General features: G+C 38.7%; 1 protein-coding gene across 1 annotated transcript; it reads right to left on the bottom strand.

Annotated features, from left to right (window-relative positions):
- Nucleotides 1-3,140: 3,140 nt before the first annotated feature.
- On the bottom strand, nt 3,141-25,581 carry SLC10A2 (solute carrier family 10 member 2). The gene is made up of 6 exons (XM_003832066.6): nt 25,037-25,581; nt 17,433-17,551; nt 11,794-11,882; nt 10,430-10,605; nt 8,460-8,617; nt 3,141-5,403 (listed from the first exon to the last, which is right to left on the bottom strand). Exons 1-6 carry the CDS (start codon nt 25,411-25,413, stop codon nt 5,276-5,278), a joined length of 1,047 nt encoding a protein of 348 aa, XP_003832114.1. The 5' UTR covers nt 25,414-25,581; the 3' UTR covers nt 3,141-5,275.
- Nucleotides 25,582-26,223: the final 642 nt, after the last annotated feature.

Here is a 26,223-nt window from a genome sequence, read left to right on the forward strand (position 1 = left end):
TAAAAAATGAGAAGTTCTGCCTTCATTTTTGAGAATTTTACATTGTTTTTCTTTTGACTTGAATTTATGTTAATCCTTTTTCCATTATAGAATTTTATTCTAATGTAATGTATTTATGAGAATTTTGACACTGTGTATTTTTGGATAAATATTATGTAGCTGAGTGCTGTGGTCAACAGTACAGAATATACAGCTAAACTTCTGGAGTTCAAGTTTCACCCTTTGCCAGCTGAGTGACATTGGGAAAGTTACTTAACCATTCTGTGCCTAAGTTCCCTCAACTGTAAAAGTGGGAGAAATACTACATATCCCACAGAGTGATTGTGAGGACTAAATGAGTTCACATGTGTAAAGAACTTAGACGAAAGCCTGGAATGCAATATACACTGTCCTGTTATCGTTAGACTGAGACACAGCAACAACTATTTTGTGCCTCTTTTTTATGGGTTTAAGTGCTTATAAACCTTGTTTACATAAAAAGGAAGATGATAACGAGAGGATTTTTGGTATATATTGTCCCTCAAATTTCCAAGTTACACGCAAAAACAATACCACATAGTGGTCTATCAGCAAAACTTTTTTAAAATACAAGGATTAACAACTTGATGGGATCCTCTTCCAGTTTTCTTGAAAATAAAGAATTGGAATTACCCATCTTTCAAAATGTTTCTTGAACTGAAGTCATTTGCCATCTCAATTTCTGGAAAGTGTGCTACCGAAGGCATTGCTAGATGTATCTAAGAGCTCTAGACTTTGTTATTCCTCCACTTAGAGTCTCCACATTTAACTCTATTCTCACAAAAGGGTGGAGAAGATAAAAATATTAGATACATTTCCTGCTACATCTTGGGCAAAAAAAATTTGATCAGCTTTATTATAATAACATTTACATAGAATAAGAGTCACTAATTTCAAAAGTACAGTTCTGTGAATTTGGACAAATGTATAAAGTTGTGGATCCACCACCAAAGTTATGATATAGAACATTTCTGTCACTTCCACATGGTACATCATACCTTCTTGCAGTAATTGCCTCCCCAGATGCTTGATGCCTGATTGGCTTTCTGTCACCATTTCACTTCTGGTTACCTTGGGTAAATACCTAGGAGGGAGACTGCTGGGTCCCATGGTTAGTGTATGTTTATGAGAAGCTGCAACACGTTTTCGAAGGTGGTTGTACCACTTAGCAATCTACATTCTTGTCAACACTTGTTATTGTCAGCACTTTTTTCTTTTTAGTTATTTTATTGAGCAGGCAGTGGTACCTTATTGTGGTTTTAATTTGGATTTATCTAATATTGTCGTGTTGAGTATCTTCTCATGAATGTACCTCCCATTGCCATGTGCTTATTTGCTTTTAGTACCATTTTTTGCTGAAGTGTCTATTCAAATTCTTCTGCTCATTTTTCAGTTGGGTTCCTTGACTTCTTATTATTGAGTTTCAAGAGTTCTTTATATATTTTAGATCAATTATTTTATAATGTGCTTTTCACATGTTTTAAATATATTTTTTAAACCTTAGAGCTGCAGATCGAGCTCATGTAATTTACAAGAAATGTCTTTTATATTTCTTAATTAGCAGAGAAACCAGTCAATTACATCAGACTTTTTGTCAGAAAAATTTTTTTGACTTCTCTTTTCAATCTTAACAATATATCGACATGGGCCTCTGTGTTGACCATTTCACATCTGAATTCCAACTTAAGAAAGATAGATAAGGCTCAGACATTTGTTATAGTTTGGTATCTCTTGGAGGAAAAAAACCCCTGTGTCCTCTTTCAGTGTCTCTAACCAATGCTCCTTTGTTTGCTCTCACAGTTTTACTCTCAAGGGTGATGGCTTTTGTGGGTAAATATTGGGATGGAAGTGCTGGCATGTTAATGGAAAATTGTCTTCTCCCCTAGACCACTTTATAGTATTTATATATTCAAAATGTTCCAACACAAGCCCAAATACTTCATTTCTAAATCATGAAATACATACCTATACAAATATTCCAACATGGGCCCACATACTTCATTTCTAAATCATTAAATACATATCTATACTATTGGGAAAGATAAGCTTTTCTCAGATATCAATATTTTGAATTGTTTGCTTGGTGTTAAAAAGTGTTCCCACCCTTGACCAATGTACCATAGTAAGATTAGGCCTGAGAATAAGGCCTGACCATGAGAGAGGAGGTGGACATGGAGAACCCAGGACAACTCAAACACTGGGCATTTCAGGCAGGGCAGTTTGGGGAAGGCATACATCTGGAAGTTGAAGAAATGGAAACTTACTCCCTATCCATGCCTGCATACCCTTTGAACAATTTCATGAACTCCCAGGGGTAACCACACCACAGTTTGAAGACGGTTGTTCTAAACTTATGTGGTTTTTGAAAAGGTGAAGGATTGAGAAGCAATGGGATACCAAATATTCCAAGGAGATAAATTGTTTCCTACTGGAAGAGAGTGAGAGTTTCCTAGATTGAAAAGAGAATGATGTCTTTGAGGAGGAGTCAAATGAGGTTGATGACCTGAATTTCTTCAAGTCTCATTTATGAGAGATTTTAATGCAAGAGCTCCATAATTCTTTGTGTGTGTATGTGTATATTATACATATGACATATATATAATATATGTGTATGTATAATATATGTATAATGTATGTGACATATATAATATATATGTCATATGTATAATATATATATATCATTTATCACCATTTTGTAGGAGGTGAAAGCTTTATTTGTAAGTTCATGAAGTACTTTTATTATTTTAAATAGGCTATCATTGTGTATGTGTGTAAATATACACACACGTGTATATATATGTATACACATCATCATTTCGTAGAAGATGGTGGCTTCATTTGTAAGTTCATGAAATACTTTCATTATTATTTTAAATCAGCTATCATTGTCAAACTATTTTTAAGAGTCTTTAATTAATGTTCCCCCTGTATGATTTTCTGGAGGAAAATCCCAGTCAGTATCAGTGGGAGACCGAATTATGAGAGTGTTTAATTAAGAGTTTCTTTCAGGCACCTTTCAAAGAACAATTTAATATCTGAGAAACTCCACCTTATTTCTATCTCTAGAACTGAGCAGTGAGAAAATCTTGACACAAGTCACAAAGATTCAACTAGACCAAACATTACAAAAATCATTTTCATTTATTTAAGTCTTTAAAATAAAATATTCATTTAATATGATACTCAGAGGCAATAAAATACATAATTTAATCGACTTTTCAAATTCATTTAAAAATAGAGAGCTATCATTTTAGAAAGCTCAGCTGTTTTTCTTCCCACTAGCAAATTAGGGAAAAAGACTCAAGTCACAAGTTACCGCATCATGTAAGAAAGCCAAGTCCTATCTTGCTCACCTGTCTTGATCAACAGGGAGGAAAAACCTGCTTGCTGCAGCTGCTGGCATTCAGGCCCTTGATTTTGGGTGTGTTGAAATTACAATAGGAGTTCTCAGGGTCCCTTTAGTGTACCTGTCTATTTTCTGATTGATGAGAAATGTGTAGGAGGTACTTAGCCGCTAGACTGTAAATCTTCCTTTCCACCATTGGGAGCATATTCTCTGACACTCTCTAAGAAGGAAGTCTGTACCCCCTCTCCTCCACTATCTCTTAAAATTATTTAGTCCATTTTGTATTTGTCTAATGATGGAAAAATATGAAGTACTTATTCAACTGTAAATGGAAATCTTGCATAAAAAGATAAATGTTATGAATTTGAAAAGCAGAATCCCTCACCCCTCTACTGGAAGAGCTAAGTTGAGTTCCTGTTCCCATGATGCTTGGGTGCACCAGCAGAATCTGAACTCAGAACATGCAAGTGCAAAAAGCCCTTTCAGCCAAAACACTTGAAATAGACTCTATGAGGCAGTGAAAATACCCAATGCAAAATGGAACAAAACCACTAAGGACCGAGTGGTTAAGATTGTGTATTCTGATTGCTGCAGAATGAGGGAAAGGAAATTAAATTCGATCTTATAATTGAAAGTCCAACACTTGATGAGTTATTTTCCCCTGGCAGCCATAAACCCCTGCTACCGTATATCAGATAGTCCTGGCTTCCCTTGGCTACACCTACTTACAGCATTCAAACAACTTTCCTGGCTGGTGGGGCCCTTCTGACTTTTGGGCCCTGGCACATGTTCTCTGTTTCAAATACTGTTTAATACTCATTTCCTGATCACTCTCGGACTTGATTCTTCTTATATTACTTACTCCTGCACATCTAATTGACTCTAGTTAAGCATTTCAACCAGGTTTCTGTTACTTGTGTTTTCTATGTATTTTATACTATCTCCCATTGAATTAATTCCTCCACTAGAGTCTTGGTGTTTCTTCCAATACTTCTGTCTTTGCACCTCCTGCCACCTCCCTGACCATGGTGCTTACTGTGGGTGGTCCCTGTCAACTGAATAGCTGTCATATTAGCTATGTGGACCCACTGCACACAGGAAAACCTTGAGGAAGTCCCTCTCCCAGATTTGAAGAGCTCTTTGCCAAATACACACCAATTGAAAGAATTATGTTTTTCCTTGGAAGATCTAGTGGGTATCACTGGACCCCTGAGGTAGAGCAATAGATGTACGATATCCCTGCTGAGTTAAGAGCCTGCGTCCAATATGGTTATTGAATTCTATTTTGTAATAATTTCCTCTCATTTCTGCTTTTGGACTGCCACTGGAGAAGGCAACTTTTTAAAAATACAGAAGTCAGATATTTGCCCATGTTATATTACAAAGTTATATAAATATATAGGTTGCAAAGCTCTTAAAATAATGATTAAAATGTCAGTGAAAGATGTTCATGTCAATTTTTATAATCATAAACACTGAAGAAAATTGTGACCACTATAATAATAATAATTCATTACATCTACTTTAACATACAGAAAGTCAGGTCGTCATCTCTGGGCTAGGAAATTCTGCATAAGAATTCAGTTTTGGTGTTAACGATGTTTTCATTCTCGGTGTTCCCTATGTCAGGTTTAGTCTGAGAATATTTTGGGGGAATATTTCAATGACAATATATCTATATGAGTATACATACATATATAAAACATATACATATATATAGGAAACAATATTTGTCCCATTAAAGAATTGGGCCACCAGTCACTTGGTACTGAAACCAATACATGAATTCCAATGAAATTCCAATTTTCACTTTAACTCTTTTCTGCCAACTGTCCTACCAAAACAAATAATTAAATATAGTTACGGTTTAAGAACGTAATTTGGAACTCGTCTGTTTTATCCACTTGATGTCTACTTTTCGTCAGGTTGAAATCCTCCATTTGCCTTATAAAACGATGACTCTGGCTCCGTTCCATTTTCTTTGCTCTCTGGAATTTCTGCCTTGTTTTTTCCATGACATTTCTTGTATGCCACATAAACTAGAAAACAATACACAGATAGTTAAGTAAATTTTATAATAATAAACTGCAAAATTACTTTGCATAGAGATTATAACCTATGATTCACATGGCAGATCACATTTTCTGTAGACTGGAGGCTGCTTAGAGAAAGAAATCACCATTCTTAGTTCTATGGCTACTCATGGCGAGAGGGATGACTGCACTTCAGGAAGACCTAGCATAAATCTTTAGGAGACATTTGCTCAGGGCAGCCACAAGCTTCTTCAGGCATTCAGCCCTGCACGTGGTACTCAACAATGATAAGAACAATAGGGAGGATTTATTCTGTACTGCCATATCCCAGTTAATGTGCTAGTTCTTAATAAATATACACATGGTGCAGTGCAACCTCCAGGACCTGGGTTTGATGGTCCTCTGTAGAAGGACTTGAACTAGAACAACGTTCCCATTCCCTCCCTGCCTTCATTCAATCTTTCCCCCGGAGAGAAGAGACTCGGCTGATGGGTGATCAGCATTCCTCTTTTCTATGGAGCTGCTGGTCTCTGATAGCAAGCATTTCTCAGCTTATTGTTAATGTCAGCTCATCAGGGTAGGCTCTGCCCTGCGAGGCAAGACCTGCAGTGTCTATGCATGTGTGAGTACATGTCTGCGCATGTGTGAGTACATGTCTGCACATGTGTGAGGCAGTGGAGGAAAGGGTGGTTTCAACAAGCCCATTTGGTTGCAGATTCAAGTCATGTTTTCCAATTAAGTTTTATCCATAGTTAAAGTGCTATTTTGTTATCTGAATATCTGATTTTTCTTCTACTTCTCAACTGGTCACAAAGGCAAGAGGAGGACAGAAAATACTCCTTATAGGACCCCTTGAATTCTAATACCTCACATATAAAATGGCCATAATAATATTAGCTACCTCATAGGGCAATTGTGAACATTAAATGAGATAAAATTAAATGCCTAACATGGTCTGTGAGGAATAGTAAATGCTCAATAAATGTTAACTTTCATTATGATACACAGCTGAGAGAGATAATGACTCGCTTCAAAGATCTTATTAACCCAAGATCAATATCTCCTTTAGATTGCTCCCTGAACTTCTAGTAATATATTATTTTCAAAGCCACTGAACCACACTATTGAATTTAATTGAGCTTGTGGTCAATTTGAAGATCCGCCACTTATTATAAACTGTTTTGAGCTGAGAGTCCCTCAGCTTAAACTTATGCCAATGATTTCATTTAACCAAACTATACCTCTTGTTTATCCCTTTTTCTTTCTCTCCCTTCTCTCCCTGCCTTCCTCCCTCCCTCCCTCCCTCCCTCCCTCTCTCCCTCCCCCATCCTTCCTTTTTTCCCTTTTTCTTTCTTCCCCTCCTCTCCTTTTTCCAAAAAAAACTTAGAATCCTAATCTTATCACCAAAATATGTTTCCAGGTATTGTATACACTTGACAAAGATTCCTCCTTTATTTTTATACATACTGATGTAACTGGGAAATTTCAAGACCGAGTTGAGTGCTCCCTTTTCTTCATTCCTTCAACTTAATTTTTTATTAATAAACCTCTTTGGGGTTAGTGTTCAACTAGTGCATTACTTAATTGTTCTATCAACCAGTCCACTTTCTCTGGCTTATCTAGTAGACATCATTAAGTAATTATTTGGAAAAATCCCACTGTGTGCCAAATTGGGCAGATCAAACAATGTTATTATACAGAAAACAAGGTAATTAGGCCTGGACTCCTGCTTCCTGGAGCAGCGATAAATCCGTGGAATGTTTTCGGTGGATTCAGAGTATTCTATTCTGGAAAGGAAGCCTCTGCTTTGAGAACGACATTCAAGACAGTAGTGCAGAGGAGATCAGCATCACAGGGCAAGTTGAAGAGCTGATGAAGCTAAGCAGAAAAGTAAAGCAAAACCATATTTTTAGTAGAGATGGGGTTTCACCGTGTTAGCCAGGATGGTCTCGATCTCCTGACCTCATGATCTGCCCGCCTTGGAACCCCGTTTCTACTAAAAATACAAAAACAAAATTAGCCTGTCGTGGTGGTGGGCACCTGTAGTCCCAGCTACTTGGGAGGCTGAGGAGGGAGAATGGCGTGAATCCAGGAGGCAGAGCTTGCAGTGAGCAGAGATCACGCCACTGCAATCCTGCCTGGATGACAGAGCGAGGGGCTGTCTCAAAAAAAAAAAGAAAAAGAAAAAGAAAAAAAGAAAAGAGAGAGAGAGAGAGAAAAGTAAAGCAAAACCAAACAAAACCAAACTATATCTCTGGACATTTTGTGACCTAACATTTACATTAGTTTTGTTGTGTGCCTTCACTTTATATTCCCCATTACAATGTCATGAGCCTTTAAAAACTAGCTTTTTTATTAAAAAAATAGAATGTAAAAATAGAGGTTAAATATTATCAGCCCTTGGAAAGGAAAATGTAGAAAGAATTTTCAACTAGGTGAAGGCCAGTGGGCGATGGGGCCTGATGGGAAACACTGGGAGCTTCATGCCACAGGACAGGAGAAGTAAGAATTACTTAAACTACACCTAGTACTTTACATAAGGAACATTTTTGCTTCAACCACTTCAATTTTATGGGTATTTAAAAAATATATATACATGCATATACACATATGCACACACACATCTTCCTTGTAAGTTAGCCTGGTAAATTTTCTTTGTATACCAGTTTTCTGATAAATAGCCTATATTTATAAAGCATATTAAGACAATGTTTTGAAAAAGATCACCAAATCCTGAGTTCCTGGGCGAATGCTGGAAGGCGCACAATAAAATGGTCCCAACAGGTTCCTCTGCCTTCCTTATTACTGAGGAAAAGAAAGTCAATGGAGAGAATCGGCCTCCATTACTTTTCACTCAAAAATAATCTTTGCTAGAATCTTTTGGTAAAACTACCATCTTTTCATCAGCAATTGGAAAGTCATGATAATATGACAGTGGCTTTTTCCTCTCATATATTTGTACAATTCACCACCAGGAACGGGGAGTTTTAAAAAAATGTTGTTTTAGCAACTCCAGGATTTTTCAAAGATTATCATGAAATGGGATTGGCATGATTCCTTACATCCTAAGAATATTGCGGCAAAGGCGAGCTGGAAAATGCTGTAGATGAGCGGGAAGGTGAATACGACATTGAGCTCCTCAGGAGTGAAGGAGAGCTGAACGATGGTGGAACATAGCTGCGTGTTCTGCATCCCCGTTTCAAAAGCAACCGTTCGGCACCTAAAGAAGATGTTAAGAGAGCACATGTTTTAGTTGTTGTTTTGTTATTGTGAAACATGAAAAGCAGATATAATAATAAGTACATATATATGCATTATGTCTCTGCTTTTAATGCATGTATTTAAGATAGGCTTATTCAATATATAACTTTCTATGGAATAAGTGTAATACTTATTAATGTATATTATACATCATCTCACCTATTGTATATAATATAAATAAATATATTTAATATGTACATATGAAGAGTTGGCTCATTTACCACAGTGTTCGGTAAGTGGCCAAGAGGGTTCATTTCACCCTTTTCAATTATGATTTTGGTAACAGTGTAGAGCACAGGGCAGCAGCTCAGAAAATGCTCAAGATACGGTATTTGTTGTCGCTGTTTTATTGTTTAATTTGTTTTGTTTAGGCTGGGCTAAACAGGTGGCTCACACCAGTAATCTCAGCACTTTGGGAGGGTGAAGTGGGAGGATTTCTTGAGCCCAGGTGTCCAGGAGTTCAAGACCAGGCTGGGCCACATAATGAGACCCTGTTTCTAAAACAACAAAACAAAACAAAAAAATTAGCCAGGCAAGGTGGTGTGCGCTTGTAGTCCCAGCTTCTCGGGAGGCTAAGGCAGGAGGATCACTTGAGCCAAGGCTTCAGTGAGCTATGATTGTGCCACTGGACTCCAGCCTGGGCGACAGAATGAGACCCTGTCTCATAAAAATAAAAAATTGTTGTGTTTAAATCTTGACAAAAGGTCTATAAGGTAAAAATTATTGTCCCCATTCTACAGATGATAAAACTCAGAGAAAGAGTGAATGCTGGGCCTGAGGTCCCCCGGGCGGTGTGTGGTCGGATTGGAAGGCAAGCCCAGGTCTGCCTGATGCAAACACTGCGCTCTTCTTGCTGCCAATACCCACTCCTCTCTTTCCCAACTTCATACATGCATCTGTCCCTACACCTGTGTTCTCTTTGCCTGTGGATTCGATGGATTGGTCAAAAAGAATTGTTTTTGTCCGGTACCAAATCCAGAAGTGTGAAACCCATTCTAATATTCGGCGCCTTTGGAGGATGAGCTCACCCTGCTGCCAGCTGGAGGAACGCTTGTCTATTCCAAGGCAGCCCAACTGCTTTCATTAATGTCATTCCACTCAGAGAATAAGAATACTTAGCAATGGAAGAGCCCCATCTGCCTTGTAAGCCGAATGGTCCAGAAGACTTTGAGCAAAAAAGAGGCAGTCAGTATTTTCTTTCTGGGGACTTGCATGACTTCGGAATGAATGGGCCTATTTAGAATGACATATTCAGAAATAGGATGAATGAGATTGATGAAAGGCTAAGGATTTTGATCCTGTCTTCAGTGTTTGCAGCTGTTATGGGTTGATTATGTCTCCCTTTCCCCCAAATTCATATGTTGAAGTCCTAACACTCCGCACCTCAGGATGTGACCTTATGTGGGAACAGGGTCATTGCAGATATAATTAGTTAAGATGAGTTCATTAGAGGAGGCCCTTATCCAATGACTGGTGTCCTTATCAAAAGGGGAGCCAGGCCACAGAGAGGTGCACTGAGGAAAGACACAGGAAGAAGATGGCTGTCTGCAAGCCACGAGGAAGGCCAGTAAGGATCCCTCCATCTTAGCCCTTAGAAAGAATCAATTCAGTGACACCTTCATTTTCACTTCTAGTCTCTGAAACCATGAGACAGTAAGTGTCTGTTGTTTAAGCCACTCCGTTTGTGGTTCTGTCTTACGGCAACTCTAGCAAAGGAATACAACAGATATTACAGATTAAAATTCCCAATGTGATTTACTAAATGCCATACCTGTACCAGGGTAGACCAGCAATTCTAGCCAGAAGAAACCCCAGGGAGTAACCCGCCACAGGAAATATTGTTCCTATAATCCACAGTTTGGGAGCAATGATCCAGGAGCTTTGGTACAATATTCCTCCAACCACAGCTATGAGCACAATGAGGATGGCGCCCGCGATGGACCCAATCTGAAAAAAAAAAGGAATAAGTGAACCCAGCAATCATGAGTCAAAGCAAATCCAAGTATGTTTGTCAGAGACAAAACCTCAGCAGTCTCCTTGTCCTTGGGGGAAGTGATGATAAAGTTGTCTTTCTATGTACTCCAAGCCAGGAGGCTGCAATCAGCCCACTGGAAATACTGACGCTTGTCCCATGCTTTAAGCTTAAGAACACAACAGGACATGTAGCAACCATTTGCAATTAGTCTGAAGATTTTCTGACTTGAAAATTATCCTTGTCAGAACAAAAAGACAACCCATTTCAATGAAAGCCTGGAAGATTTGGCTTCCGGATTCAACTACTCCTATTCTGTTTCCTTCAGTAAATCAGGAACTTTCTGAACTGTAGTTTCTTTATTTGTAACTGGGGATAAAATGTCGCCCCAGCTTCCCTTTATGATTGTTACGATAATGAGAAAATGGGTATAGAACTCTATACAACTTTAAAAAAGGTATAAGCAAATGAAAACCACTGTTGTTATTTTTTTCTCCTTTTCACATTTAAAACAAAATTTGGAGATTATAAACATTTTTTGTCAAGAGAAGCAAGGAATACAATGGACTTACTTTGCCCCGAGCAGCAGAATCTATCTATATTATCTACATACATATCCAGATCTTCTAGCTAGAATATAGTTAGTGAATGGGATTGCCAGGCAATGAAATGGCCATATGGATACAGACATAAGAAAGATATGTTCTATTTTCTAAGAAAGCCATTTAGATATATTGTATAACACAAACTCACATAACAGAGATAACAGTAATATGCCGTGAGGACAGAATAGAGTAAAACCAAGAGGTGATAGTTCAGTGGAGTGTCTTTAAAAATGGGTAGAAATTTTTCCTGTGACTGCAATAAAGAAGGGCATGCTAGGCTGGGCGCAGTGTCTCATACCTGTAATCCCAGCACTTTGGAAGGATCACTTGAGCACAGGAGTTCAAGAACAGCATTAGCAACATAGTGAGATCCCACCTCTCTCTCTCTACACACATATAAAGAAGGACATTCTAAAAGAGAAGACTGCATGGCTAATGACTTCAGGCCCCTACTCAACAGTAATCATACAATGAGAATGAAACCATTTCATGGATGGAAAACCCTATGGTTTTGATTGTCACAGTGGAATATTTAACGGTGTGAACTGGGATACTTACTTTAAGTATGATCTTTGCTTTTTGGGGCCATTTGTGATTAACAAACATCCCAATGGAAACAGGAACAACGAGAGCAACCAGAGACGTACCTAAAGATGACAGAAGGGCAATGTGATCAGCAGAACTGGTGACACAGGAAAGAGAAAAACAGAAGAACAAGCAGCCTGAAGAAAGATTAGGTGGTATTTCAGTCTTCCTTCTTGAATACACAAAACAGAATACAGAATTACACACACACACATGCACACACACACTCACTCAACTTCTTCACCCACTCCAGTAAATAATTTAATATTATTGGTAGATAATTGATAATATCAATGCTGTAAATTCTTTCACTAAATTCTGCATTAATTTTTTAGAGTTTCTTATTTTGCCAGCATACGTTAGTTTTAGTTTGTCAGAATCTTGGCTTCTTTAGGATCTTTATATCTCTAGGAAAAATAGCTCACCAAGGTTTGTGTGTGTGTGTGTGTGTGTGTGTGTGTGTGTGTGTATGGCATACAAAGATGACATTTTACATTTGTCTGCTAGTTCATGGTAGTAGAAATAAAAAATAATTTTAAAATATTTTAAAATGAAAGAAAATGTCCAAAATTAGCGCAAGATCACCAGGTATTCTGACATCTCCTGACTTTTGGTTAAAACTAGCTTTAGTTATTCAAATTTACAGCAGAGAGGTGAGAACAAAAGTTGAGAAAGCATGCTTTAAATTTTCCATGAGATAATATATTTGACGACCTCTCATGTAATTATAGTTCTTTGCAGTAACGTGCTCACCTGGCCAGATGAAAGAGTCATACTTCAGTTTCACCATGTTAAATTTACTGCTGTTTTTGCGACATGTGGTTTGTTTCTCCATGTTATTTAACACTCATTTGTCCAATAGCTGATTTCATGTAATTTAGCACCAACAACTTCTAACTTTTCATAGGTTATTTCTTTTTCAAACATCCTTTTAAAGCAGTATAAGAAAGTGATATTGAACAGTGAAATTCTGAGAGTGGATGTTGCTTAGTATTGATTAACTGGGTAGATTGAACTAGCACTGGAAAACAGATTCTGGAATCCAAGGCTATAGATATTAATTTAAAGTGAATGCAATAATGATGAAAACATAATTTCCTTGTAGTCTTCTAGCCCTCCTGGCAATATGAGGGTCAGTGATGACTTTTGCACAGAAATTGCTTAGCAGAATTAAATAATGACTAAGGGTACTAAGAGTAGGAAAAAAAAGATAAATGAGGGGGAGTAAGGAGGGAATAATGGAAAAAAAGATATGAAAGAGTGGCGTTGACACATGTACTGCTGAGATGCCCCAGAAAAACCCCCCTTGTGTATCCTTGCATCCTGCTGCTTTGGGAGTGATATGGTTTGGCTCTCTGTCCCCACCCATATCTCATGTTGAATTATAATCCCCAGTTGGAGGATTACAGCTAAAGGAGGGGTCTGTTGGAGGAGGGGCCTGGTGGGAGGTGATCGAATTGTGGGGGCAGACTTCCCCCTTGTTGTTCTTGTGATGGTGAGTTCTCATGATCTGGTTGTCTGTAAGTGTGCACACCTCCTTCTTTGCTCTCTTCCTCTGCTCCAGCCATGTAGAAGCTGCCTGCTTCCCCTTCACCTTCTGCCATGATTGTAAGTTTCCTGAGGCCTCCCCTGCCATGCTTCCTGTACAGTCTGTGGAACTGTGAGCCAACTAAACTTCTTTTCTTTATAAATTATCCAGTCTCAGGTAATTCTTTATAGCAATGAGAGAACAGATGAATACAAGAAGGAAACACCCTCTCCTGGGTCTTTAGACCATTGCCTAAGTTTTTGAAGTTTGTAGGTCTTAAAACCATCTGGATATATGACTTGTTTGTGATGTGGTAGCTTAAATCTAGGTGCAAGTCCTGTACTTGGAATATTAGTGTGGTTAGGTTTTGGTCCTATATTTTAATGTGCTGAATCTGTTTGGCCCCTCCTGCTAAGAGTCTTCATCTTTTTGAGGCAGCCCAAGCCAACGGGATAACACATAAGCAGCACCACCTGCCGAAATCCATGGCAGAATTGCTTTTCTTTCCTGACCAGATGAGGCCAGATGAAGTTTTTCAGGGACCTGGGGTTGACTGGGAAAGGGACTCTGTTTTTCTTTACACCCACAGTGTGTGGCTTCTGCTTGTAGAGGTGGATGTTGTAACTTTGGTCTCCAGTGGGCTGGTGATCTTGCTCTTTTCTTTCCTCATGCTCTGTTTGTTTTACGTATGCCTCATATGCCCATGTTCTCTCTGTAAAGTGCCTGTCTATGCAGATGAAAAAGCATCCACTCATGGTTACACATTGAATCCATAACTTGGTCTTTAATCAAGTTTACACAGTAGATATCAGAGGAAAGAAAGGTAGAAAGAAGAATGAGAATGAAAGAGAGTGGTGGTGAATGGATTCATGTGGTGGGACTGGGAGCCAGCTAGATTTGGAACTGAATCTTTCTGTATTCCCAAACTGTGGGAACTGTGCAAATCATTGAACCCCTCTAAGCTTTGGTTTCCTCATTTGTAAAATGGGTGGAGTTATGTCTGCCTTACAGTGCTGTTGTGAGAATCAAATGATGAAATGGCTATAAACTTCTTGGCACAAGACACTTAAAAATGTGGGGTAGAGAGGAGTAAGTACAACAATTTGCAGCAGTGGTTTTATTTTAGTGGTACCAGCTGCATGGTCTGCCTCCTCTCGATCCAGATGTCAGCATCTGAGGGGGCTCACAGGTGTTTACTGAATCACTGGAGCATGAACTTGTACCAAACATGTCAGCCCATAGAGCTGTGTAGAGAATAGACTGTGGGCTATTCCAGCTTCCTGGTGACCTTGGGCAAATAATCACCCTGAGCCACAATTTAGAAAGCAGTGATAACATCTTGTGAAGCAGTCAGTTCGTTTATTTTCTATGTTAAAGAACCAGAAAAACCAACAGCAAAAAGGTGAGTATGGAGGCCTGGGCAAACATGGTGAGCAGGGTTAATATCTGTAGAAAGTAAAAAGTTTCCTCTTCAAAGTGTCCCTTCTTGTTAAAGGAAAATAATAATAATAATAATAAACATTAGAAATAATAATTTCTTTTAAAGACTAACTTCCTTCAAGCCCCCTTACTTTGTGCTAGTAACTCTTTGTTAAGCCCTATTCTATATAGCTGTTAGATATAAAGGAATAAGTACCTTCTATGTCCTTGTACTTTAACCAAGATATTTATGCTGAACATGCTCACAGGCACATTCCAGCTTGCAGCCTATGCCCCTTCCTTATTTGGAAATATTATTACTTTTCTAAGTCCTTTCACAAGCAATGTCCTCTTTTCCTTTGTTGTCTATTGCCTATACCTATTTAGAAAAGTTTTAAATTATTAGCCAGTCAGGTTTTAGCTTAGATGGTGATGTCTGGTTCCAGCCAATGGAGAAAGGACACAGTAGCAGGGACAAGCTGCATAAGGGATATGAATTACTTCCCTCCATTGTTCAGGTGTGCTCTCACCATTGTTCCATCTGTGAGGAGCACTCTTTCTGCAGAAAGTAAAATTGCCTTGCTGAGAAAACTTTTTGTCTGAATGCTCATTTTTCCTTGTGGTACTGAGGAACAAGTATTCTGTTTCTGAATAAATATTTTACATATAACAATATCTTTGTTTTTCAAACTTCTCTCTTTTCCCTTTTCTTTTCTCTTTTCCTATTTTTCTTTTCTTTTCACTCTTGACCTCTTATGATGACCTTTTCCTCCATTGAGGTGCTAATTGATTTTTCATTTTCTCCTTATTTCAAAATTTATTCATATCACAGAATATGGTATAAGTCATTCACACTGTAGTTAGAATTATTCAGTATTTCCATGAGTCATTTCCCAGAAGGGAATGTATATCAAAAGGATAATATTTTATGGCTTAAATTATTAAATTATTACAATGACTAATGTGGAATCAAAATTCCTCACTCAGCAGACAGGTTCTTTGAGAGGGATATAATGGTCACCACTCACGTAAACTATGGTTTTTAGCTCCATAGAAGGCATCCACTGACAGAGCAGCCAGAGAGTCAAGCAGCATGAAGGCAAAAGCAGGTGGTAGTGGAGGGTCACCCTAAAGTCTCTTGTCAGGAGGTTATATATGATATTAAGGTTCTCTCCTGGGGTCTGAAGAATCTTGTATATCAAAAACCCATACTGAATAGGGCATGTCAAGGAGGACAATTTTTTTTTTTTGGTCTAATGGTAATGGTAAGAGTAGGAGAGAGAGAAGAGGCTACAAACATTGTAATACAGATCATCCCCAATTGGTATTCACAAAGTTTATTCTAATTCAGTTGTATATTCCCTCAATCACCCTAAATCACAGAAGCAGTCTTTCTTGGAAATGGAAGGCATTTCAGCCCAGCTTCCTATCCCAATAGGAGTCCCTTTTACAAGCATCCAGGTGGCTCATCATTTAGCCTTTGCTTGGATGCTTTCTTCAATGGGAAACCCACACCTTTTTGAGGCAGCTCATTGGGATTTTTTTCCAAGGTCAGTGGGGAAAAAAATCCAGGTATTTGGGGCATATAGTGTACCTGGTGATTGTTACTGATTTACTATTTTGCCCACATCTTGTCTTTTGTTCGTGATAGTTCTGTGGGAAATGCCTATTCCTGGTATACCAGGAACTCTCTTGTTCTTCCTTTGACCCTCATCCCTAAGTTACAACAATAACTTAATCTCCCACTATAATTTGTTTCCCCAGAAACAGAACATAAGGTTTTTGGGATGAGGGTGAAATGAGACAGAGTCATTATTAGTAAATTTGACTCCTGGAGCATGACTTTGCCATTAAATCAACTTTTGGGTCAAGGTGTGGCTCACAGTCGAGTGTTAGAAACAGTGTGTTTCATCTAGAAGTTTTCTGTTGTAACACTCTGGATTGCTTACTCAGTGCTCTATTTTGAAACCATTATGTGATTTTAAAAAATTTCTTCAGGTTGGGCATGGTGGCTCATGCATGTTATCCCACTTTGGGAGGCTGAGGTCGGCAGATCACTTGAGGTCAGGAGTTTGAGACCAGCCTGACCAACATGGAGAAACCCCGTCCCTACTAAAAATACAAAAATTAGCCAGGCATGGTAGTGCATGCTTGTAATTCCAGCTACTAGGGAGGCTGAGGCAGGAGAATTGCTTGAACCCAGGGGGTGAAATTTGCAGTGAGCCGAGATCACGCCCCTGCACTCCAGGCTGGGTGGCAGAGTGAGACTCCATCTCAAAAAAAAAACAAACAAATTTCTTCAATTCAAGTGTCTGGATGCAAAATCCTATGACCATTAACTAGTGACACTCTGGGTTAAGGAATAGGTGGAAGCTCCCATGTCCCCAAAGCTTAAGCCTCCTCAGTCCAGACTAAGGGCTGGGGAGGGGGCTCCTTTCCCTGGTGATTCAAATTGAAGAAAAGACAGGTTCTCCCATAAGGTCAAGGTTTGGAATTTACATTCTGCCAACACTCTTCAAACGCAGGGGTGACTTTATAATGATATCAGGCAAAAAATCCTACTAGGGCAATAACGGTCAGGTGTGAGCCTGGTCTGAGAGCCTAGCAGGGGGTAAGCAGAGAGTTTGAGGGTAACAGTCAACAGTCTTACAGATGGATGACTTACCTATGTTATCATAGGGAATTACGATGCTCCCAGAGTCGACCCACATTTTGGTATAGATAAGGAGGCACAGCGGCATCATTCCGAGGGCAAGCAGTGTGGAGCATGTGGTCATGCTGACGCTGAAAGGCAACGGGCAGATTGATACATCCACCTGTGGTGTTCTAGGGAAGATGCTGTTTTATTTTTATTTTTTAATTTAACTTTTATTTTAAGTTTACGGGTACATGTGCATGTTTGTTATATAGGTCAACTTGTGTCATGGGGGTTTGTTGTACAGATTATTTCATTGCCTAGGTATTAAGCCTAGTACCCATTAGTTATGTTTCCCGATCCTCTCCTTCCTCCCACCCTCCACCCTCTAATAGGCCCCAGTGTCTGTTGTTCCCCTCTATGTGTCCATGCGTTCTCATCATTTAGCTCCCACTTATAAGTGAGAACATGTAGTATTTGGTTTTCTGTCCTTGTGTTACTTTGCTAAGGATAATGGCCTCCAGCTCCATCCATGTTCCTGCAAAAGACTTGATCTAGTCCATTTTTATGGCTGCATAGTATTCCATGGTGTGTATGTACCACATTTTCTTTATCCAGTCTATCATTGATGGGCAATTAGGTTGATTCTATATGTATGCCACTGTAAATAGTGCTGCGGTGGACATATGTGTGCATGTGTCTTTATAATAGAATGATTTGTATTCTTTTGGGTATATACCCAGTAATGGGATTGATGGGTTGAGTGTATTTCTGTTTTTAGGTCTTTGAGGAATTGCCACACTGCTTTCCACAATGGATGAACTAATTTACACTCCCACCAACAGAAGATAAGTATTCCTTTTTCTCTGTAACCTCGCCAGCATCTGTTAATTTTTGCCTTTTTAATAATAGCCATTCTGACTGGTGTGATATGGCATTTCATTGTGGTTTTGATTTGCATTTCTCTAATGATCAGTGATGTTGAACTTTTTTTCATATGATTGTTGGCTGCATGTGTGACTTCTTTTGAGAAGCATCCGTTCATGTCATTTGCCCACTTTTTAATGGGTTTGTTCATTGTTTTCTTGGAATCTAATTAAACTAAAGAGCTTCTGCACAGCAAAGGAAACTATCAACAGAGTAGACAAACAACCTCCCGAATGGGAGAAAATTTTTATTTTCGATTCATGATAAGAAAGTCCTGCAAGAACTGTCTCAACCTGTAGCATCGTCTGGTGTGATGAACAGTAATATACATGTGCCTATGTGCCTGAGTGTATTCAGGGCCTGGCCTTGAGCAAAATGGGCCATATTTGGTGTCTTTCCACTTTGCCTTGTGCCGTCCTTCCCTCCCCTTTTATTCTTAAGGGTCAGAAACAGTATTAAACAATGGGTTAAAGTCATCATTAAATAATGTATAAGGTTCGCTGGGTGTGCCATCCTTCAAACATTCAATCAAAGAACAGCAAACACATTTAAAGCAGCTGACACCACCAAGGCTGCATGTGTCTGACCATGCTGAGATGGAACGGGCCTCCCTGGGCCCCTGGAATAGAATGCATGTCCAAGGGAGGAGACCTCGCTGTGTTGCCATAAAGCAGAAAAATTACTGTCCAAGTGACCCTAGCTTGGGACAAGAAGCGGAAACTGACTTAAAAATCAAAAGAAAGCATGCAAGCAGCAGGGTAGACCTAAATTCTTAGCACTGAGTAAGTTATTGGCAATTTGGCAAATGTGTGTTCAGAAGAACTAGTGTCTGGTATCATCCCTGCTCAGAGTGTTTGCATTTTAGTAAGAGGGTCTGGCTGAGTAGGCTTTCTACATGGAGACATTAATGCCAAATGATGCTATCTCTAGTACTAGGACAGTGGGTCAAAGAAAGGTTTTTGGGGAGTGAGTCTTCCGGGTCCTCTTCGAAGTGATCTGTACACAGCGTACATTCTCTGCCTTTAAAGCCTGAGCTCTAAAGCCACACACTGTCTGGGCTGAAAGCAGGCGGTGCCACTTAGTGTGTTAATTTGAGTAATTTAGTTGACTTCTCTTTACCAGTTTCCTTATCTAAAATGGCTGTAAGGATAGAATGAGCCAATAGTGTCCGGCACTTAGACCAATGCAAAGCACTCTATTAAGAGCTGGTTGCTACTACCATTTTTTTTTTTTTTTTTTTAAATAGGGTCTCTCTCTGTCACCCAGGCCGGAGTACAGGGTCACCAACTTGGCTCACTGAAGCCTGGGCTCAAGTCATCTTTGCACCTCAGCCTCCTGAGTAGCTGGGACTACAGGCACGAGCCACCATGCCAGGCTAATTTTTAAATTTTTTGTAGAGATGGGGTTTCACCATGTTGTCCAGGCTGGTCTCAAACTCCTGGGCTCAGGTGATCCGCTCTCCTAGGCCTTCCAAAGTGCTGGGATTACAAGTCGGAGCCACCGCACCCTGCATCTCTCTGCTGTGATCATTTATGGTACCATGTTTGTGTATCTTGTGTTCCACCAAATAGAATCGGGAAACTTAGAGAAATGAGAAATTTCTCTGAACGGCCCTTCTCTCAACAGGTCATCATTGAGGTTGTCAAGAGTAGTAATTTCTTCAGGGTATTATGGGTGTACTTGAAAGAAAATGCTAAATATTTATATTGCCTGCCCCCCAAAACAACAACAACAACAACAACAACACACTATACTAAGAAAGGAGCTAACAATGAGAAATTTTGTTTCAAGGCACAGTTAAATTTGCACAGTTTGGCAAAATACAGGGTGGGACAAAGTTCATCAGAGAGCTTAACTTCTCTAATAATATATTTATTTTTCACCAGAATGACCTCATTTAAAATAGGCTTAAATAATTTAGATAAAAATACTTGTTTTAGTAGAGCTAAAATATTACAACAGTAACAAATAATGTGGATGTATTTAAAACTTTAAGCAGTTCAATCTATTCTGGTTATAGGTTAACTTAATTTAGGTATGAAATAGATGCTAAGGCAGAATTGTACACCAGACAAACAAGTTAATTTGTTATTAATAGTACTTTGTCCTACTTATAATGAAAGTACTGGAGTTTGAAGGTAATTTTTTTCTCTGTTCCTTCCTCTCTTCTTTCAGTGTTCTCTTTTTTTTCTTTTATTTAAAAAAAATATTAGAATGGATTTAAAGTTGTCCCTATAATAAAATCACTTTTTTTTCTGTGCATCCAATATTTTTTTCTAGAGTGTGGTGGGAATCCGGTGGGGAAGTGAGGAGGATTTATTAACTGGGTTCCAGTGAAGAGAAGTCTGAGAATTTTTGTTTTAAAATGTGAGAAAATGTTTAAGAAGGAAGTCTTTTTCTGTCTTTGTTTTTTTTTCAAAGATCCTTGCAAAACCTTTAATTCTGAATATTGCTAAGACAATCTATGACGTTGTATCATAATTTTGAGTTTGGTGAGAGCAGTTTCTTAAGGATCGTGATGAGGGACAAAAGAGGATTTGGAGAAGGAAAGGTTTAGACTTGTGAGCAGCATTGACGAAGAGAACTTGCAGATGAACAGACGAATAGGTAGCTGGAAGTTGATGCTATTTGAATGAATGTAAGAACAAAATCAAACCACTCAAAATGAGATTCAAAACAATTCACAGATAACGAATTTTAAGAAATAATATAGGAGCCTAAATTAGCAAAACAAAATATCACCTTACACGAAAAAATCTGAAGTTCTATAAAAGGCCTGTATATAAAAAATACATACACTGCCTTGAATTTATATTAGACTGAGAGAAAAGAGTAAAGTATAATAAAAAAAAAAAAAAAATCTTGGCCTTAATTTTGACTTCAGCTCTATTAACTGCCAGGGAGATTTTCTTTTGTGTGTATGGAAATAAAAGAAAGAATAAATGTAAATATAGTGAATGTTGAGGAATTCAGTGAAATCAGTGTTAAGCAATGTAAAAGATTGTAATCATATTAGAAGTAAAATACCAAGTTTGAAGGCTCTAACGTAGTGTATATAGGCAGTGCTAGAAATTGGAGAAATGAAAAGTGATAGAAGCAGTGTAGAGAAAGCTTATGAGCCTGCAAAGTGGTAGTGGGTAGACCTGGGTGATTCCAATTCTGACTCAGGCATACATTGACTCAATGACCTTGGTCAAGGTTATGAATCTTAACTTTATTATCTGCCAAATGCAGAAAATAATAGTACTAACTTTAGAGGATTCTTGGGAGGATGAAATATACCAACTTATTTTGAGTACTTAGCACTGTGCATGGCATATACTAGTGTTTAATAAATATTAGCTAGTAAAATCAATGCTACTGGAGAGAAACAATGTTTGGTTACTTTTAGGGAGAATAAAGGAAAAAGCCAAATGGTTTTGGGTTAGGTCTCCCAGAGTAGAGAAGAGAAGGACATTTATGGGGTTGACATAGGAAGGATTGATTGCTGTGAATTTGTGGTAAGCTACAGGGTGAGGTTTCTTGAATATCTAAAATATCAATGAATGCTGCACTGGAAGCTGAAAAATCTAACAGCATTTGCCCAAAGAACAAAGGATGTGGTAGGAAAGTCTGTAAAATAATAAAAAGGAATGTAGAAAGTAGGTGGCAGGGAAGGAACTGGGGACAACTGGGAGAAGGATGCATAAGAATGGATTCCCCAAAGAGGAAGCCAAAGAAAGGAAATGAGAAGTCCTTGCATGGTGTGGCTGAGGCCATTAAGAAGGATGAAGACACCGGATATTTGCCTGTGTCTGGGGAGAGAGCAGACACAAAGGAGATAAGAGGTTTCTGTGTCCCCTCAACTATGGGTTTTGGCCACCAGCAGATTCACCTGAAAGGTCACCATCTCTTCTCCCTGATGCTTTTTGTGCATGTGATGTCCATGGCACAGCTGCAACTTAGGTGAAAATATATGTGCACCAATCAGATTCACAAACTCCACGCTGGGAGTGGTCAGAGAAGGAGCTGAAATAGTACTTGCTGGATTCCAATGATCAAGGATTATTGTGTATTATTTTTTATTTTTCAAAGTCACTAGAGATTGCAAAATGCAGTGGCTTTCCAGGTTCATAAGAGATGATAGGGTGAGAGGGAAATGTTTTGGTTTCTTCTCCCAAGAACCATAACCAAGAGAGTTAAAACCAGGTGGAATGGTGTTGCTGGCATTGTGTGGCATTAGCTCAATTAGTGCAGCTGCCTGTTAACATAAACAGTCATGTCTTCATGCCATTGCTAGAGTTCAAGTGGAGATGGAGAAGGTAAAATTCTAAGTGTACACAACTGGAAATATAAATGTTAGATAGGATTGTATCTAAGTAAATTATCAGGAGACTTTAGTTATCCAGTTCTTAATCCAGAAGAATAAAAAGTTTTGGAAAACTGTTATGCAATAGCTCAGGTTTTACCCTTTTAATTAATTTGTATTAAAGAAATATTGGAATATTGTTTTCCTAACACACAATGCATAATGTCATCATCTTACATAGCAGTATAATTTAACCTCTTCTCAATGATTAAGACCGATCATGATAAACATGATTATCGGTTGTTCTAAAATACCGTGACATCTTCTTGTGTTTGTAGAAGAGTAAGTGATACAGAGACCAGAGACTAGAATAAGTGCTACAGAAACCAGAGAGAATAATTGATAATTAAGAGAGAATATGTGGTAGAGAGAATAAGTGATAGAGGATAAGTGATAGAGAGATGGCTGTGTGTTGTCAGTGTCTGCTTTGCTTTGCAGGCATTTGATCTTCTCTTTTGCCCTTCCTAACACTTCCTTCCCCGCTTCTTATTTCTGGGAAATAGCACAACAGAACTTTAAAATAAAAATAGTTAAGTCGGTCCCGCATGAGGAGCATTTATGAGATTAAGTGAAATTTATTTTGGGTGTGCAGTGTCTTTTATTGGGTCTTGTTGAGCTCTGGATAGGTGAGGTTGCTCCATGTTGCATTACAGGGCTTATTTTGACTTGCTGGAAGGATTCATTTGCACGGATTTAGCTGGAGGTTTCTACCAAAGCTTCATATTCTACTTTTAGTTCTTATTAAAAAAAATAATTTATAGGAATTGTTATGCTAGGTGGACAGGATTACAGAATCATCTCCTGTTTCAAGAGAAATAAGATTTCCTTAAAACCACAGAAAAATGTAACTTGGAGCTTTTAGGTTAGATCTTACTGTTTTTAGCTCACAGAAGAGAATTCATTTCAACAACCTAATAGTCCAGCACCACACACGTTTTTTTTCTGTCTTATAAAAGGGTTCCATGTGTGGTATTACATTGAGGTACAAAACTCCTCTGCACTAAAAGTTACAAATATTATGAGAAAGCTGTTTATTGGGGGTCAAGGCCCAATGTTCCAAGTAGTTCACTTTTCTCAGTGTAACAGGTGCTGGCATTTAGAATTCTCACTTCTGTGTACCTGTGTCCAGGTCAAACTAAATTGAGGTCTAAAAAGACCTTATTGCTATATCGTGGTTCACAGGTTAACTAAACCTGAATAGCACTTGCCATCCTATGTTGTTTTATAGGGCTTTCCTTAAAAAAAAAAAGCAATTGCAAGGTGGATATCATGTGTTTTCTTATGTGAAAGACTAAACCATATGAAGGTATAGGGTTTGTATGACTTTTCTAAAGCTTCTGGAGAAACCAGCACCAGTTGAAATGAGACAGCAGGTTCCTAATTGATCACTGGGTACTCTATCAATCCAGTGTTTACAATTCTACACTTTGTGCTTCTCTCCTCTGCCAATAGTAGCTGGGGATGAACAGAGCTAATTGCCTACTGTACAGTATTTATTAAGCACACGTTGCATTAGCACCAGGATGGTTTGCAGAAGGAAATGCATACCTTTCAAGGGAAATGAGGAATTGTGAGCTAAGGAAAAAGACATTTGTCTATTCAACTTTTAGCATTAAATTTCTCAATCTAGTCACATTAATGCTTCATCTTATTTCTATTAGTTTTTTTTTCCAGTGCTAGTTCAGACTGGCACGGGATGAAATGGGCAAACATTGCAATTTAGATTACTCTGTAGGAAGTGGAGAAAACGTTTTCTGTTTATTTTGTAGTAAGGTAAGCATAATTTTAAAAAAGCTGCTGTAGGCTTTTTCCCCCACTTTTAATGCCAGTAGAGGTGAAGCAAATTTACAAATTCTTCCTTAGGTTTTATACCAGGAAAATCTTTGCCCAAAGAACTGGCTATGTTTGATGGAGTTGACCACTGTCTCACTACAGGTTCTAATACAAACAGTTTTATTTTATGATTGCACCCAGAGCTCCTCATCATTACAAAGAAAGTGTATTTTGCTTTTTTTTTTTCCTGCTACCAACAGGATAAACCTCCTCAGCTGCAGCTTGTGGTTTGGAAAAGATTACTTTTTTTAAAAAGCTTTGAATCTTTTCCTAGAGATCAACAGCAATTATGCAACTCCCTGTTAACTGAGTTAGATTTAAAAACACAAACACAAAATATAAATCCCCCAATTCCAATAGCTAAGCAGCTGTGCTAGAAGGCACGGGAATGCATTTATTCTCTCCTGTTTGATTCCTTAGTCATACTTTAGATGCGTGGCAAATCAGTTGGACATTCAGAATGCCATAGGCTTCTGGAAGGATTACTCCAAGGTGATTGCAGTAGTTGGAGTATAGATAATCTTACCTCAGGTCCATGTCGCCATCGACCCAATAGGCCAAGATATTGGAGGCAGTTCCTCCAGGGCAGCATCCTATAATGAGCACCACCACGGCCTGGAGCGGGAGGATGTCAAAGGCCACCGACAGGATGAATCCTGTGAGGGGCATGATTCCAAACTGACAGAGGAAGCCAACACAAATGCCCCACGGCCGCTTTATGTGCCCTAGAAATTTCTTGATTTCCACGTTGCATCCCATGGAGAACATCACCAAGGCCAACAGGATGGTCAGCACCGTACTTAGGACCACACTTAGGATGTTATTGAAATTGCTCTCAGGTACCACGCAGGATGCACCAGAGCAAACTGTTGCATTGTCCACACAGCTGTTCGGATCATTCATTGCTGGGTCTGCTGCTCGAAAGGCCAAGTCCACAGAAGCGCTGGTCCCTGGGCCCTGGCTCTGCTGCTGGTTGAGTTAAGCAATGTTTACTTCTACCCCATCAAACTTTTAAACCCCTCCTAAAAATATGTCACTTGGTGTCTCTTTTGAAAGCCACCTTAGGGAAGTAATAAAAAACAATAAAGCTAGGATGTCAGTTTCAAGAGGTAGCATTACAACACAGAGCACGTTGTGAATCATAAAAGTCCAGCAAAATTATTGGTCAAGACAGAGAGTTACGATTAATCATTTATTGGCATGATAATGAACCATGCCACATAAAAAGAGCCACGTTAATGTTTAATGTCCTCGAGGGTTTGTTGGATAATTTCAGTTAAGTGACTTTTAAAATCAACTCTGAATAGTACAGAATCTTATAGGGATTGAGCCATAGGAACCATGCCATATAAAAAGAGCCGTGTTAATGTTTCATGCCATGAAGGTTTGTTGGATAATTTCAGTTAAGTGACACTTAAAATCAACTCTGAATAGTACAGAATCTTATAGGGACTGAGCCATAGGAACACATATTGTTCTCTCATTTCCCTTTCAATAGAAGGGTTTAGGGCCCTGAATAGTTGAGTACCCTGTGCCTAATTATGTTGCAAATCAGGTGTCAGACTCTGAACTGGGACCCAGATCTCCATCCAATTTCCACTCCCAGTAGTTTTGCTACTGTATCAGTGTTTCCTGGAATTGCTTTGTAGTGTCCATAAAGTATATGGAAGTTTAAGAAACTTCTAGGGTCTTGGTGCAAATCTGAGAGAGTAA

Source organism: Pan paniscus, chromosome 14 (genome assembly GCF_029289425.2).
Source record: "Pan paniscus chromosome 14, NHGRI_mPanPan1-v2.0_pri, whole genome shotgun sequence".
In the NCBI taxonomy this organism is placed as follows: domain Eukaryota; kingdom Metazoa; phylum Chordata; class Mammalia; order Primates; family Hominidae; genus Pan; species Pan paniscus.